General features: G+C 38.7%; 1 protein-coding gene across 1 annotated transcript in view; it reads right to left on the bottom strand.

Moving 5' to 3' along the window:
* LOC117303125 (WD repeat-containing protein 31-like) overlaps positions 1-18,210 on the bottom strand; it is a 31,411-nt gene that overhangs the window by 6,701 nt on the left and 6,500 nt on the right. Inside the window, exon 4 of the mRNA XM_033787224.1 lies at positions 3,948-4,107. Within this exon, the coding sequence (XP_033643115.1) occupies positions 3,948-4,107 (160 nt within the window). The remainder of the gene's footprint in view (positions 1-3,947; positions 4,108-18,210) is intronic.

Genomic DNA, 18,210 nt, shown 5'->3' with positions numbered 1-18,210 from the left:
GACACTGTTGGTAATTACTCAAAACAATTATTAGCATAAAACCTCACTTGGTAATGAGTAATGGGGAGAGGTTGATAGTATAAAACATTGTGAGAATTGGCTCCCTCTGAAGTGGCGTAGTATTCGAGAAAGAAGTAATTTTCCACCAATTTGATTTCGAGACCTCAAGTTCAGAATTCGAGGTATCGAAATCAAGCATCTGAAAGTGCACAACTTCGTGTGACAAAAGTGCTTTTTCTTTCATTATCATCTCGCAACTTCGATGACCAATTGAGCTCGAATTTTCACAGGTTTGTTATTTTATGCATATGTTGAGATACACCAAGTGAGAAGACTTGTCTCTGACAATTACCAATAGTGTCCAGTGTCTTTAAGGAGTTCTCTTAATGTAATTCACAAACATGTACATTCCAGTATTGATGCAGCTGCTTCCTCAGCAAGCCCATGAAGGATAAAGAAAAAAACAAAACGCTACAAAAATTACCGCTATGTCCTGGATGCTTGAAGCATGTTCAATATCTACTGTCTACGCTCCTATAAGCTAGAGTAGTAGTCCCAGCCAGTTTTCTATACCTTCCGTCCAGGTAGTAGTTAAAAAGCAGGGCAGTTCTTTTCAGAACTGAAAAGTCTCTCGAGCAATCCGATAAATCTACTCCGCGGTAGTAGAATACAGAAAGACCGTTCTCTAAGAACAAACTCTACCTGGCAAGTAGATACACACATGGTGTTATCGCAAACAAAATCAGAATTGATACCTCACTATGTTATTGCCTCAAATCATATGTTTAATGTCCTTTTTGAAAAGGTAGTATTAACTATTATATCGTGTTTTACATTAATTGGCCAAAATTGTACACATACAAAAAACATGATACCAATCTCCATACTGGGTGAAAAGTCCAATATTTATGTTTCTTCTAACTGTGTCTGAATTTTCTCCACTGTCCCCCCCCCCACCACTTGTTTACAAAACAAGCATGGTTTCATGAGACGAAGAGAAAAAAAAACAGCACTCCGTGGAGATAACTTATTTACCACCTGAAATAGGCAATTTGAGTTTTTATCTGACCCCAATAAACTGAAAAAGTATCGTCAACCATTGTCCAAGCAATTTTTTATGTCATTATTTAAAAAAATGAATCAGCTATGTTCTCAATTTTCTAAGGCATCTCTTTGTTAAATATTTAGTTTCATATTTCTATTGTGATTTATGACTTTTTGTTTTCAATCATCGAAACAATTTCACGAGGACGTGTCATTCACAAGAAGCATGGTGCTTTTAATGAGGTGTTTTCCATCTCCGTACCGAAGCAGCGATATGATTACTGAAAACAATGCTTTGACATTTAAGCCCTCGATAGAGGATACTACTATAACAGGAAAAAAACCTCACTACTGGGAAAGAAATCCAACGTGATAAAAAAGAAGAGTAAAACGGCGCTGCATAAAGTCTCTGTGAAGCCTTTCAAGTCTTTTCCAATCTGTCTGAAATTATTTGTCAATTTTCAGTCGTGTCGAAGATGTGAACTAAACATCATAGTAATAAACAATGAGGATAATCAGCGCAAAAAATAGACTAAAAAGGCGTTGCAAAGAATCTCCGTGAATCCTTTCAAATCGCTTCCAATCTGTCTAAGATTATTAACCAATATTCATTCACGTCACACGTGTAAACAAAATAATATTTAAATAAAAAATGGCAGGCTTGATACTTCACTGAGGCAATGAAGGCGATTGCCTCCATGCCCCCTGGTCGTTGCCTTGATGCCCTTAAAATGCTCCAGTAGAAATTCATAAATTTGTCATAGGGTGCCCTTTACCAAGTCAAAAATTTCTTGGTGTCCTTGCCCTTTCCAAAAAGAAGCATACAGGCCTGTAATGGGGACGCGTCAAACACCCTCATTCCCCCATGTTTCTTTTTCATGTCAAAGCCTCCGCTAAACCGTCTCGGATCAATTTCTGTTATTCAAATGGACCCAACAACTAATCAGGGGGGGGGGGGTGGTGGGGGGCTTTTGTCAATAAAAGGTTAACCACAGTACACCGGTTTGAAAATGGGGTACCGGGGAAATGTAAAGACAAGGAATCAAAAGCATTCCGCCGAGGTAGGATCTCAAGAGGAAATTGAAGCCCGACGGACTTCAGGCAGGAGGGTTTTGAAAACAGACAGGACTTGCTAGGAATAATGAGTTTGAAGTGCTTTTAACAGGACCTCCTTAAGGGGGTGAGAAGATGATTGCTTGGATCAGAGACAGGCTTCTTGGATTTTTGATTTTTTATATATTTTTCTCACAGTTCTTTTGTTTTCTTAATAGCCAGTTACAGGTCTGTATGCTTTGTTCTTGAAAGGGCAAGGGCACCAAGGCAATAGCTAAGTTGCCTCCGTGAGGAAGCAGGCCTGTAATTAATGCACTTCTGTTTTGATTTTCAAGTTGGCAGTCATTTAGTGATAATTAAGGCATTTTCATGGCACTTTACCTTCAGATTTTTCACGAAAATATGTTTCAAACTTACTACTTTAAGGTATCAAGAACTTGATCCTGTGTTGATCGTGTGTTCAAGGGGAAAAAAAAACTTATCTTGCTAACAAATCAATTGACATACATTGAAATGCAGGCCTGACAAATGCAGCACGTAGGCACTGCACCTTCATGCCCCTAGCTATTACCTTGGTCATTGCCTTATTTTACTCCTAAGCCTTCATCAGGCATGGAAATCATGGATTGACAATCTTTTTTTTTTTTTTTTCACCCAGCACCGACTTTTTGCTACTCCGAAATGCCAAAGATTGCATATATTTGAATTTTATTGACATACTCCCTTGCTTCAACATTTTAAAGCAACTCTAATGACTTTGAACAAGTCTTCGGCAAAAGAGTTATAACAAGGAAGTCTAGAACATTAAAATTGATTAAATAAAACAGGGGACGTCTAACATTTCATCAAGCTAAATGTGGGGAACATGTTGGGGATCAGGTTGGCTCAGTGGTTTCTACCCCTGCCTTTCACCTCTGTGGACCCCGGTTCGAATCCCACCTCAGACTGGAGCCTTGCATGTAGATTGAGTTTTCAGTCACTACCTGGGCCCAATTCCATGGCTCTGCTTACCGTTAGCACGGAATCGATGCTTACGGAAGCAGGGAATTCTGTGCTTACGGCAAGCGTATTTCACAGGTCAGCGGCGAATTTGGGCTTCTGCGCGTGCGTACTCCACGTTACTAGGCATTCTACGCTTACAAGGCTATCACAGAAATTCGGCGCTTGCACGTAAGCGGGGAATCGTGATCGTCAGCGCAGAATTCGGCGGTAAGCAAAGCCATGAAAATTGGGCCCAGGTTGACAGTGTTTCCCCCATTTGGGGTTTTTCCTCCCTCATAAAAAATGAGCATTTCTTCTTGATTCCTATCCATCCCCCTTATTGGTCCTAATTCAGGCATGCAACTGCCCGTTGAAATAAAAGAGGACAATTTTCGGAGGCACAACGCAAGTGCCGAGCGAGGCAGCCGAAACGCCATGGGACATGAGACCAACAATGGTACCCTAGAAAATGTTGAGGTTTATTATGCTCTAAGGTGCATTGTTAGCATGTACATGTACTAGACTTATTTTACATGATTGTAGTTGTACATTGTTGTTGCCAGGCATACTTGTTTTTTTTTTTTTTTTTTTTACGGAAATGCGGAAGAGTTGCACGTCTGTTGGATTGTACTGTTGGATGTGTAATCAAATAAAAAAAGAGCCTTTGAGAAAGACTCTGCTATGGTTGAAACTTTAGGCCATTAACTTTTTTTGCATTTTTTACCCAAGGCCCTTTTCGTTGGTTAGCAGTTTGCAACAGCTAATTCTATTTTCTAAAAAAATATAAGTTTAGTTTACAGTCAAATTTCGCCGGCGACATGATGGCTGCCAGTAATAAATAATTTAAAAATTTTGCAAATCAAACCAACCAAAATCAACTCCCGTGACAACCAGGTCGTGTCCGCTGAACGTCTGCTTGCAATTACACAGCTCAACTGTTCCCCCATCTGTCGTACCCCTCTTCCACATTCGTATCGTCTTGTCCCGGGATGCGCTAAACGTCGCCTCTAGCTCTGGAGCGTGCGCCACCTGCAGAAAAAAAGGAAGAAAAAAAAAACGTAGAATAAAAAAAAAAATCAAGCACAAAGTCAGAGCAGACATAATTTCCATCAGAATTGATTGATTCCAGCGGGACTCGTTCTATTTTGTTCAGACAGAAAGCGTAACTCTACTCCGTGCAGTTCTCGACAGATCTCATCGGATATTTTCTTGAAGTGTCACGATGAGGGACAAGAGTTCAAAGTACAGATTCGTGGACAAGCATTGCTTAGTATCCTAGAGATCTCACTCTGTCTGCACTGAAAAGTGTTAAAGAGGACTTAAGGCCGGTTTATAGTCGGTCGCACGATGGTCATGCGATAGAATCTTGACGCGTGATCTAAAAAACAAAGTCTATAGTCATGGTCGCTGAGGCCGATGAGCGCTCGTCAAGATTTCCATCGCACGACCATTGCGCGAACAACTATAAACCGGCCTTTAAACTTGAAAAACAAACCAGGGAGGGAAGAAGACTTCAGAGCCTGGTGGCCCCTTTTTACTCGAGGGGAAAATAATTATCTGACGATTAACAAAAATATAAGGTAAAAGTATTTCACTAATAATAATATTAATAATAATATGTTATAAACTGTATCATACTTTAGACTGAATTTTTGGCAAATAAAACTTTTCAATTAAGCTAGATTTATCTGTGCTTTGTGGAATGTTTGTGCTTACAGGCTTTTTGAAATGTGGCTCTGTTAACAGAGTATTACATGTGGGTGAAGGGGAAAGCGGAGGAAGTGTTCGCCTACAAGACTGCCCTCTACGTCCCCCTCCACCCCCCGACTCCACTTAGCTGATCAGCTCTGATGAAAATCTGTACCCACAAAAGCTTTTAGCTACAAACACTAAACTCATTTACTGGATACGCTATACTCTCTTTCCCTTTTGTAACCACATTAAGTCAAATGGATATAGTCTAGTCCGAGAGTCAGCATGGGATGATAAATCATTGTAACCTTAAACTGCAATAATACAAATTGATTTCGAACAATTCTCCCCTGCAACATGAAGCGGAGTCAGACCATGGGGGAAAAACAAGGAAACTACAGGCCTGGAATTTCATCTTTGAGATGGCAAGGCAAGTTTCTTCTTGCAAATAAATCTTCAATCTGAATATCTGACAGTGTTTTGGGAACTACTTAAGGAGCACCAAGGCCAAGACCAAACGCTAGGATTAATCCTATCTCGAGTTAAGGACGAGTTACTCGTCCTAACTTAGGATTAATCAAGGTCTCATCATTAATCAAGGTCTCACAATTTGTGACCGGTATCCTGCTCATTTCTGCTTTATAGCAGAAAATGTTAAAGCAATATTTTCCCTTTGAAGGAAATCCTTTCTAAAAACAGTTTATACTATCATTAACTCGATAGTAATTTAGTTTCCTTTTTTTAAAATCCATCAGGGGTGCTACTGATTTTTACTCTTTTTTTGTTCTCTCTCCTAATGTATGTTAACATGATGGTACATGTATCTGTGTTCTTTATCGTTCTAACTTATTGACTGTACTTGCTTTTTTACTAAAATTAATAAATGAAATAAAAAAAACAGCTGCAGTGCTTCAAACCAAGTATGATTTTATGGTCATTCATTTTTGAATGCCAATCTATGACTACCTTTAAAGGCACTGGACACTTTAGGTAATTGTCAAGTCCAGTCTTCTCACTCGATGTATCTAAACATATATGCATAAAATAACTGACCTGTGAAAATTTGAGCTCAATCGGTCGTTGAAGTTGCGAGATAATAATGAAAGAAAAAACACCCTTGTCACACGAAGTTGTGTGCTTTCAGATGCTTGATTTCGAGACCTCAAATTCTAATTCTGAGGTCTCGAAATCAAATTGGTGGAAAATTACTTCTTTCCCGAAAACTACGTTACCTTAGAGGGAGCCGTATCTCACAATGTTTTATACTGTCAACCTCTCCCCATTACTCGTTACCAAGTAAGGTTTTATGCTAATAATTATTTTGAGTAATTACCAATAGTGTCCACTGCCTTTAAGGAACAATCAGACATAGCTTTTAAAGAAAACACAAACTGGCTTGCGACTTGACAACTGACAAACAGACAAAACAAAAGGTGGCAGGCATTAAATTTCTCTATCTGCATACGGAGTCCATGATATCGATCAAGCTCCTTTATGTCGAATGATGAAGATAATTAGTTTGTGATTTGATTAGATTGATTAGATTATCGAATCAAGTGACTCCGCACTAATTGAGTTAGAATGTGACAAAATAAGGTTAATTGTGTTGACACTTTCGTTGTCTGGAGGCCTATTACAACTCTGGAAATTAAAGGAAAAATACTGTAGCCCCCCCCCCCCACCACACAGTACCAGATATAAAAGAAAGTAGAATTGCTAAAACCAAAGGTTCACAATTAACTTTTGATTTGACGTAATAAGCCTTTTTGAGGTATGGCGGACACAATGCTTCAACACTACAAGGTTTGGGTAAATTTGTGTGTATACACCCAAACCAAACAGTACACTCTTATCAAGTCCGCCATACCTCATGGGGGACACAATGTTACAACACTATAAGGTTTGGGTAAATTTGTGCGCATACACCCAAACCAAACAGTACACTCCTATAACGTCCGCCATACATCAAAAAGGCTTATTCTTGCTTAACACAAACAGGATTTGCTAAGCAAACTTTTATGCTTTCAAGCCAAGGCCAAATTTCATGTGAATGCTCATCCCGACCTATCTGATTAAGTTTTTAGACCGTGTCCAAATTTGTGGCTTCAGCTGTTGCTAAGGGCAACCTATGCCTCAGCATGGCGACTAGGCCATAGCCACTAATTCATAAACACCCTCTGATATACTTTTCCAAATTCAAAGTCCTTAAAGACACTGGACACTATTGGTAATTGTCAAAGACTAGCCTTCACAGTTGGTTTATCTCAACATATGCATAAAATAACAAACCTGTGAAAATTTGAGCTCAATGGTCATCGAACTTGCGAGATAATAATGAAAGACAAAAACACCCTTGTTACACGAAGTTGTGTGTGTTTAGATGGTTGATTTCGAGACCTCAAGTTCTAAACTTGAGGTCTCGAAATCAAATTCATGGAAAATTACTTCTTTCTCGAAAACTATGGCACTTCAGAGGAAGCCGTTTCTCACAGTGTTCTATACAATCAACCTCTCCCCATTGCTCGTAATCAAGAAAGGTTTTATGATAATAATTATTTTTTAGTAATAACCAATAGTGTCCACTGCCTTTAAAGAACATTTTCCCCCAAAGAATTCACAGACTTTGAGGTAAAAGTACCTTCCTCCCATTGCCATGAGGAAACGCAGGTGGTCATTTAAGACCTACTCAACACTTAATTGGGGGTTTTAATTTGCGATTGAATACGAAGCACATGGGTAATTAAAGGCAGTGGACACTTTTGGTAATTGTCAAAGACTAGCCTTCACAGTTGGTGTATATCAACATATGCATAAAATAACAGACCTGTGAAAAATTGAGCTCAATCGGTCATCGAACTTGCGAGATAATAATGAAAGAAAGATAACCCTTGTCACACGAAGTTGTGTGTGTTTAGATGGTTGATTTCGAGACCTCCAGTTCTAAATCTGAGGTCTCGAAATCAAATTCGTGGAAAATTACTTCTTTCTCGAAAACTGGCACTTCAGAGGGAGCCGTTTCTCACAATGTTTTATACCATCAACCTCTACCCATTACTCATCACCAAAAGGTTTTATGCCAATAATTATTTTGAGTAATTACCAATAGTGTCCACTGCCTTTAAGAGACTATTGAGGACTGTTAATGAACATCCAGGGTGGAGGTAGAGCCATTTCAAGGGTCCCTGGTAAACACTCATATGGAAACGCCATCTTTAAAGGGTGTAGGGTGTGTTGTGTGATGCACTTATCGTTAAGGGAAAGGGTTCGTCCCCTTGTTTTTAAGTGTGGTTGGCTGCAGATTGGGTCACAGCACCTTGGTAACCATTACATGGTGCTATGTAAATAAATAGGCCATGTGTTTTGAACATAGCTTTGCATACCTTGTAGTAAAACATTGTAGAGTGCTTTGAAATGCCTTTGGCTGTGATAAAAAGCTATAACAGAACTGTGCAGTATTAAAAACTGCACACTGTAATGTTTCTTATTATAAACGTCACTGTTTGTAAGTATTGGTTGACGTCAGAGTTTGTAAATATTGTTTGAAGCTTTGCATGGTGTGGATAAATAGGAAGAAACTATAGCAAACTTGCGGGTCTCAAACCATGTGTAAATCTCTTTTGTGTGAGTGTTGGCTCTGAGAAGAGCCGGTGTGGTTTCGATGTTTCGTACAGTATTGACCCATTTCACCTGACGTCACCATCAAAAAATGTTGAATGCGCCATGTGGGCAATTTCACTGTGCGTTTTTATATATAACTCTATGCTGTGCGTTATGCAGTGAAGTGCACATTTTAGGCGACGCGGCGATAATACACGTAAACCTAACTGCCCACCAACATGGTGAGCGTGGCATCAGTCGCCACGTGTGACGCGCGTGCAAGGGGTCAATACTCTGCAGTCTTCTCCTGAAGACGAGCAGGGTATACTGTTTGAAACGTTGTTACTCCCATTAGTTTTAAGAGTAATTAGCAAACATCTACCACCCCTTTAATCTACAGACCACGCTACGTACCTATGCATCTTTCCAAATCATTACCCCCGCTCTTTCTGTTTGTCGTTCAGGGGAGAAAGGATTCAGAATTGCAAATCCATCCATGATTGGCGAGGGACTATAAAATGTAACTCAGGTTTTCCTTCCCCAACCGCCAGGGAGTCTTTTGCTCCATGTCTTGATGCAACGATTTGAACGTGGACAATTTAACGACTGAAAGAAGGAATCTATTTTGGGTAGACTGACACATATAAGGAAGTTGTTTTTTCCTCACTTTTGCTTTTAAATACCAGGACTGGAAGTTCGCATTTGGAGGGGCAAGATGGTCCCAAATTTTGTGGGGGTGGGGGAGGGGGGGGGGGGTTCTACTATGAAATTACAAGAACTATTGAAAAAGGATCACATGTGATTGTGAAAGCCACCTTAAGTAGCAAATTTGCCCGTAACTGTTGTCAATGACCAGGACCAATTCAGGGCATTGTTCACCACAAAAAAAATTACATTTGCAATCCAATCACCATTCTTTGCTGGCAAACAACTATTTTTTGTGCTAATTGTGTAAGCACAGAATGCCTAGTAACATGTTCAAGAAGTGTATCTAACAGTTCTTTAAACCCAATTAAATGTAGCGTGCTGCGTTCTTGATGTAGTACATGAGCGCTAAGCAAAATTTCCATGCTTATCTGTAAAAACTGTTAGGGAAGGGAGAACACTAATTGGAGATGCAATTATTTAACTACAGTTCAGACTTAAAGCTAACATGCACTGTGGGATTTTTAGGGCCACTGATTTTCCGTTTCAGAAAAGTGCAAATTCCGTTTGGCAAAAACATGAATTCCGTTTCAGGCACAAAAAATTCCGTTTCATGTTTTTTTAATTAGATAAAAGGTTGTTTAATACCCAGGGACACACTTATAAAAATCAATTTGAGATAAGTTGCACTGTTGACTTCGTAAAATGTTCATTTGAACTGACAAATTTCAAAAAAATACTTTTTTTTATAATTGTGGATTATTTTGTATACTGCTGTTCTAAAAAGGTTGCACTGTGACTGCAGTATCAATGCACATGATGTGATAGACTTGATTCCAAGTCTAAAACTGCAGTTGATTCTCTGCATCAGCCACATTGTAGGCTAATGACAGGAGTGTATCCACAAGAGGGCGCTGTTTCAGCATGATCAAAGACTTGGGAACAAGTCTATGGACGTGACCATTCTCCATCCACAAACAAAATGTCAGCCATTTTGTTTTCGCTTTGGCGACAGAATGTTGACAGTTTACGGTTTTATTTTAGACCTTTCCGAGATGAAAAAACATTGTATGTGTTCTTATAGATCATAGGTAAGCTAGTTTGTGTATTATTGTTGGTAAAAGAGAGGGAGAAAATGCAATTTGGGTGAACAAAAAATGTTTAAAACGTGCCGCGAATAATGCCCTTCGCTTAACCATGTTAACAACGTGTGTACATCATGTGTGTAAACATTGAGGATGGTGTGAAGTAGAACAGAATGATCCACGGTTACGATCTCGTACTTTTTAATGGTCTGATTTCTGATGCCTTTTTTTAGTTTAACAAAAAGAATCTTAATAAAGAATGCAATTTCAATAGTTTTGGCGTCAAGAAAAAAAAAAAAAAAAAAAAAAATCAAATTTTCTGAAATCCCGTTTTCCGTTTCAAAGGGAGGATTCCGCGAATTCCGTCCGTTTTCCGCGATCGCGGAAAATCAGTGGCCCTAGATTTTGATGGGTCGATCTGCCACAGGGGTTTCAATGCACCTTGCTTCAAAATACCAAGCCTGAACACACAATCCCCTTTAGCTCATCTTATTCAATATCGGGGCAGTTTCCATTACACATATGGGCCAGACAATAATTGATTGCATGGTTGCACCTATTAAAACAGTCCCACGTCACGACTCGATCTCCTCAAAACCCCTGTCCCACAATCCTCCGATCGTCTTAAAGGGCAACGGACACTTTGGTAATTACTCAAAAAATGTATTTAGTATAAACAAATTATTTTGTAAAGCGCAACGAAAAGCTGTTGATAGTATAATCAATGTAAGAAACCCCTTCCTCTGAAGTAAAGTAGTTTTTGAGAAAGAGGTAATTTCTAACTAAAAAATTTGAATCAGAGACAGACTTCAGACCTGAAGCCTTTCTCAAGCATCTGAAAGCGGATAAATTTGCGCAAACAAGGCTGTTTTTTCTTTCATTACTTTCTTGCCACTTAGATGCCTCGTTGAGCCAAAATTTTCACAGGTTTGTTATTTTATGCATGTTGGGATACACCAAGTTAGAATACTGGTATTCAATAACCAAACGTGCCCAGTGCCTTTAATGCATTGCACACATGGTAGATAGTTAAAACGGACAACATATAGCGCTACTCCAACACCAATTACGTTAATGGGGGCAGACCGGGGATGGCATCCAGCTGAAGAAGCAAATTATCCTGTCCAGAAATACATGGAACGTGTCGGATATTTTTAGTTGATGGTAAACTACTTTGACCGAGTTCAGGACGGCTCTGAAAGATGATTTAACTACTGAGGAAATCACCCATGAAATTAATACAAGAGTCCCCGTTTGTTTTCTTTGTTTTTTTCCTTAGTTCTTTTTGTGCGACAAGGTGTCATTATTCACAAGCTAGCACTGACAGAGAGAATTTTAAACCAGAGATGTTTAGTAGAGTGACATTGTGGGCTTTCCCAAGGTCCTGTCTATGATTCCTTTATTTAATTATTCCTGTTAAAGACAGTGGACACTATTGGTAATTGTCAAAGACCAGTCCTCTCACTTGCTATATCTCATCATATGCATGAATTAACAAACCAGTGAAAATTTGAGCTCAGTTGCGAGATAATAATGAAAGAAGAAATACCCTTGTCCCACGAAGTTGTGTGCTTTCAGATGCTTGATTTCGAGACCTCAAAATCTAAATCTGAGGTCTCTAAATCAAATTCGTGGAAAATCACTTCTTTCTCAAAAACTTTGTTACTTCAGAGGAGCCGTTTCTCACAATGTTTTATACTATCAACAGCTCCCCACTACTCATTACCAAGTAAGATTTTAGGCTAATAATTATTTTGAGTAATAACCAATCAATAGTGTCCTTTAAAAACACTGTGGCTGCACCTCATAATGTCAAAACACTTACAAGTACTGCTCCTACCTAACAATCACCCCACAATCACCCCACAGTGTCCATCTTGTAAGCAGAGACACATGTTGTACTGTACAGAAATATTAAACAAACTTTAACCATTAAACTCAGCCAAAATCAACACAAACTTAAATCCACAAAGAAATCCCGATGCTACGACAGAGCATCTGAATCAATACACATAATACTTCCAATGAAAAAGATGAAAGGGATTGCGTTGCACGATCCGGATGAATGGAAATTTCATCTCCCCGATTGCTCAAAAGCCTTTCCCTCAATGTTTATGACAGCTAATTATTCAAGAAAAGTGCATCTTAAACCCAATGATTAGAGACTGCGAGCTAATCCGATTACAACCTGTGTACATTGCTATTTAGCGTTCATCATATTCATTCTCCAAACTTAATCTGACGAAGTAGGCCAAGGCAAAATCATTAATTTGACATAGCATGCAATTAAAGCAAGACTATCGTCCCAAATAGTCAGACTATAACTGCAGGCAACATTTACATGTCACACTGTCTGATTAGTTCATCCAAACAGAATCTGACAAGTTTTTGACGTCCCTCGAGATGTTTCAGCGAAGAGGGACAGATCTTCCTTGATGAAAACTTGACGCTGAAAGCTTTAGAGCGCGAGAAGCGCAAGCAGCCTACGCAGAAAGTGCTAACCTGGCGTTTCCTTTAAGAATTTCTCATGTTTTTAATTTCATTTTATTGTTTGACACTGTTGTGGCAGGAATCACTGGTCGATGAAAAGAAACGCCAAGCTTGTATTATAAACAGCCTTGCAATGTTTACACACCAAATGTGTTTCTTGAAAGCATTTCCTTCAAAATTAATTGATCGGATAGGGCCAATATCAACACGAGAAACAGATAATGGCCTGACGATAAGACCCTAGCAGAACTTTCATTGAACGCTAAAAATCTATCAAGCTTATTTTATGATGGACAAGAACTCATACAATACACAAGGTTTCATATATCCCTATTTACATTGTACACGTAGCTAGAAGAAATGAGATTTGTAATCCATAAAATATTGTTTTCGTGATTTTCGTTCTTTGGAAAAATGGTGACTGTTAGTTATCAATAACAAGAGCCTGTTGACTAAAGAGAACAAGAATCTTCTGTCAATAAAACGCCCACCCTGAAAAGACACATAAGGTTAGAAGCCACAAGAGAAACATGGAGACGAGACACAATGTGTCCGTTAATTTACTCTATTTTGTCTTTTTAAAGTTGGCACCGCCCCCTATCTGAATGTGGAAAAAACTGACGGATGATCACAGAATTGACAACAGTCCCCTGTACTATTCGCCAATATGCCATAGGCTCTTTTTGACACCTCGGCTTCGGCTTAGGATTCCGTTTAAGGCTCCGTTCTCTCGTCGTAAACCCTGAGCACGTACGCGCAAAGCACGCGCAATTGTCAAAACAACCGCGGGGCCAAGCTATATAGCCTGAGCCGAATCAAAGCCGTGGTTTCGCGAAAAGGGCTATAATGGGCAGGAGCCCCTTGATTAACCATCAAGAAGATAGCTGACAAATGGCTGCCATCATAAAACTACCAACAACTCCCAAAAAAAAGATTTCACGCACACAAAATCACGCTTTGACAGGAAGGCAAAAGTACAGCCCCTAAAAACCACTCAAACTGTGAAAAACCATCAACCAATCCCCTCTGAAATTGCGTGTCAGATCCAGGGGGGGGGGGGAGGACGGGGACACCAACCCGTCAAAGAAATTTACACAAGCTTTGCTCCTGTGGGACAGTCCATGCACTTTCGTGACAGTTGATAATTATAAAGGGTCGCACGCTACACATCAGGACCTGTCAAATTGCTTTTTTTAAATGAATGCTTGTTTTTACATGGTGAGGCACAGGTTTTGGCAATTTTCAAAAAGGCACGTTGATGATTGAGTCTCACACACACTTTTAAAGGTAAAATACATCATTATCACAATTCTGATAATGTATTTTCATTCCAATCATCTAGTTTTTTTATGAAGTTTGTACAACTGTTTCATTTTAAATTTAAAAGAAAACACTGTAAGAGACCTTTATTTGTGTGATGCCCTCATTTTCCAATAGATAAAGGCCTTATGAAAGTACAAAACAAATTATGTCTGTTAAAGGCAGAGGACACTATTGGTAATTGTCAAAGACTAGTCCTCACAGTCGGTGTATCTCAACATATGCATAAAATAACAAACCTGTGAAAATTTGAGCTCAATCGGTCATCGAATTTGCGAGATAATAATGAAAGAAAAATAACCCTTGTCACACGAAGTTGCATGTGTGTTTAGATGGTTGATTTCGAGACCTCAAATTCTAAATCTGATGTCTCGAAATCAAACTCATGGAAAATTACTTCTTTCTCAAAAACTACGTCGCTTCAGAGGGAGCCGTTTCTCACAATGTTTTATACTATCAATCTCTCCCCATTACTCGTTACCAAGTGAGGTTTTATGCTAATAATTATTTTGAGTAATTACCAATAGTGTCCACTGCCTTTAAGACCATCAACCAACTACCACTACGTTCTATAAATACAGAGTGCATACATTTCCTCTGACATATTCACCTGACACTATATGATATTTCATACAGAATTTCATGCCCAATAAAATAACTCTCAAGTGTACCCATCACTCAAGCAATTCATTTCCCACATTACAAGAAGGGAAAAAAAACAAGAAGAAAAAATGAAGAGAGAAAAAAATCGAAGAGACAGCCGTGGTTTCAATGTCAGACTCACCATGTGAAATGTCATTTCTATCGATTTATCAAGCATCAAGCATATCTGCCCACATGGGGAAATGCTCAGCTACACTCAGCCCATTATGTTAGTCACCCCTTACCACTTTATCAGTGTGGATTTGCGTATGTTACGCGATGACAGGGACTCGGCAGTTTACCGTCTGTCTAAAAAAAAATCTTAGACATCCGATACTTGCAAACCATTTACACGAGAGGTGTTTTGCTGTGGGTTTGAGCTGCAATAAAGAAAATCCTTTAAAATGCGTTCTCTATATTGTCCTGGCTAGGAGATTTCTTCCCCTTGAACAGACACAGATACAAACTCTTTACATCACAGGATACAAATGTTTAGTCTGATATGCCTGAATCCCAGCCCAATTTCATGGCTCTGCTTACCGCCGAATTCTGCGCTTACGACCACGATTCCCCGCTTATGTGCAAACGCCGAAAATCTGCGCTGCTTACGGTAAACAGATCCATGAGATTGGGCCCTATTGACATCACATCTTTCACTATAACTTAAAGGTTTACAGACTCTATCCACATAACCACAGATATATCTAGAGGTTTGTAATATGAGCCAGGTCTTTCTTCAACATGGTAGCAGCATCACTTCATTCAAGAAAATCTAAAGATGCAGGGAAATCTGCTGAGAAGCAGACACAGAAATGTTGTTCTATCCATATTCTACCACACATGATTTCCTACCTTTGCTCTAAAAAAAGTGTTTAGAATTTACATTATTTGGGATGAATGCACTTAGAAAAATCGTTTCTCGAATCTCGATTACTTTAAAAAATGTAAATCCCCTCGTTTTCTGCCACAAGAGAAGGTCTTTCAATTTCTATTCTCTCTAGATTTCCCAGTAGGATTAGTTATTTGTTCCCTTCAGTACGTGCTTTTATTAAAGTTACAGATGTTACAAACAGATACAGAATGTCTTGTGAGGACGTCCCTAGAAACCTCGAGAGGTCATCAGAATCTTTGCCAACGGACTATTATTCGTAAAGGGCAGACGTCAAACTGGTTTTTTTTTGACGGAGTGGAAAGAATCATTCACGACAGGGCCGGGGGGGGGGGGGGGGGGGGGATATTATGATTAAGTCAAATATTACCTCTTTTATTTAATATGAAATTCCAGAATGGAATTCTATGATTTGATAATAGGTACATGTGTAATTTTGTTTGGCTGTGTGTTTTCGTTTAAAAACACCGATTTCTTTTGTTGTTTCTTCTCTTGTTTTTTGATACATGATTTTTGGTTCTTATTTTGTCTTCTTCTTTAACACACATGTTAATTTGTTGCACCCTTATACACTACATACAATGTATGTATTTGGCACTGGAGGGTTTTTATTTTCAATTACAACATTTCTTTGTCCACCAAAAATGCATTTTGAAACATACATGAACACAACAAACATGACTGCACTCGAGTCTTAAAAAGAAACCTCAAAATGACAGGCCTGGAAAAGAATGAGGTCTAAGCCTCTGTTGTACTGGTTCTTGTCCTTGGTGCTCCTCCTAAAGAAATTCTGACAGATTTTCCAGTTTGTAAAATGAAAATTAACCTTGTATGCCCTCTAAAAGATCGACACCAGACCTGATAATGATGTAGCAAACCAATAACAAGAAATCACACCCGAGTAATATGCCTGTGATTTTTTTTCTCAGAACTTGGGAAAGTACTGAGCGTAACAGAATTTATACACATCGGTGTAAGCAAGTGAAAAGGTAAAACCAAATAATTTAACAAGTAATGCATTCTGACAAATGCGCACTGCGGTTCTGGTGATGAGTTATACAGTTCTTAACGATTCTGATGGATATGGGACAGTCCCGACTGCCTCTGGGCTGACGGATTTAATTTTATTCCACGGAGAGCGGAAAATTCATTTGTGCGGTAAAAACACAGAGTACACGCTCCAAATAAACAGACACCTAAATGAGCTTGATCCAATAATATTATGTGATGTAACGCCATCATTCCATACACAGGTGTGGGCTTCCTTAAACGAAGGGTATACTTTTGGTTTTTACTCCAAAAATGAATGATATAAAAAAAACTTACTTGGTAGGAAACACTGGAGCTGTTGATAATGTAATTTTTGTGAAACGATTTCATCCAGAGGAAAGTGGTTTTAGAGAGAAATTCAAAAACATTTTAATCCGAGAAATAGTTTCGTATGAAATGTTCTCAACTACGGATTATTCTGCATGCGCGGAAATAACCGCTCAAGATTTTTTGTAAAGCACACGATTCACTGAACCAGAAACTGCAAATTTCACGGTAAACTGCATCATGACTGAAGTCGTGCCCGATTCAGTTGAGCAGTTGAATGCCTGCAATTAAAAGCAAATTCAGCCATCCTTTCTCCTTCATGTTTCCGGCGAAAATGTCACTGCGTCTGATGGCTCCATTTTTTACAATCTATTGAGCTCTTTGGTGGTCCATTAATCTTTAAAGGCAATTTTAGTATTTTGGAACGGTTTATTTTAATCATGTTTAAAGGTTGATGTATACAATAAATCTATCCTACGAAAATTTCAATTCAAAGGCGGTAGCGTTTTTGAGATATCGTTGGAAATCTGGAGAGGGTATGTCCATGGAGGAAGAATAATCAACTAGTGGATAACACAATATGAGAAACAGCTCATGATTGAAACTTGTTTTGATCCCTTTCTCTAAAAACCACGTTCCTTTAAAGCCATTGGACACTTTCGGAACAGAAAAAAAAGTTCACAGATTTACAAATAACTCACAGAGTTTACAGAAGGTAATGGTGAAAGACTTCTCTTGAAATGTTATTCCATGAAATGCTTTTCTTTTTGAGAAAACATTAAAACAATAGCAATTCTCGATGAATTGCGGATTTATTTTAAACACATGTCATGACACTGCGAAACATGCGCAAACAAGGGTGGGTTTTCCCGTGATTTTCTCCCGACTCCGATGACCAATTGAGCCTAAACTTTCACAGGTTTGTTATTTTATATAATAATTTGTGATACAAGAAGTGTGGGCCTTGGACAATACTGTTTACCGAAAGTGTCCAATGGCTTTAAAAGAAAATAGTTTCTCAAAATGTTACGTGCACAGTCCCGATCATAGGTACCCTTTTTTATTACAAAGACAACAAAATGAACAACAGTATTGAGTAAGTTTTTATATATAGCTTGTATTGGACAAACCCAAGCACCTGTTCTTCATCATTGACACAGAGATTGTTAATTGATATACAAATAACATTGAGATAACTGTTGTTCACAAAAAACGTGTACCCTTGATTTTAGCTGTGCATATATCAACAGCTACAGTGTCTCTTACATGCTTTTACCAAGTAAGTTTTTACAGTCGTAAATATTTTGAAAATTTTAACCAAGAGTATACCCTCCCTTTAAATTGCGATGAGTTTATGCAGGGAGTGTGAGTCTATTCATCTTGAATTTTACCCCTACGCTGGGAACGCCAACAGGTTTTAAGATGCTACCTTATCATCCAGGTCAGTCTGATATG

The sequence above is a fragment of the Asterias rubens genome, chromosome 19 (assembly GCF_902459465.1).
Source record: "Asterias rubens chromosome 19, eAstRub1.3, whole genome shotgun sequence".
NCBI lineage: Eukaryota > Metazoa > Echinodermata > Asteroidea > Forcipulatida > Asteriidae > Asterias > Asterias rubens.
Note: the sequence above shows the minus strand (reverse complement) of the source record. Positions and strands in the feature narration are given on the sequence as shown.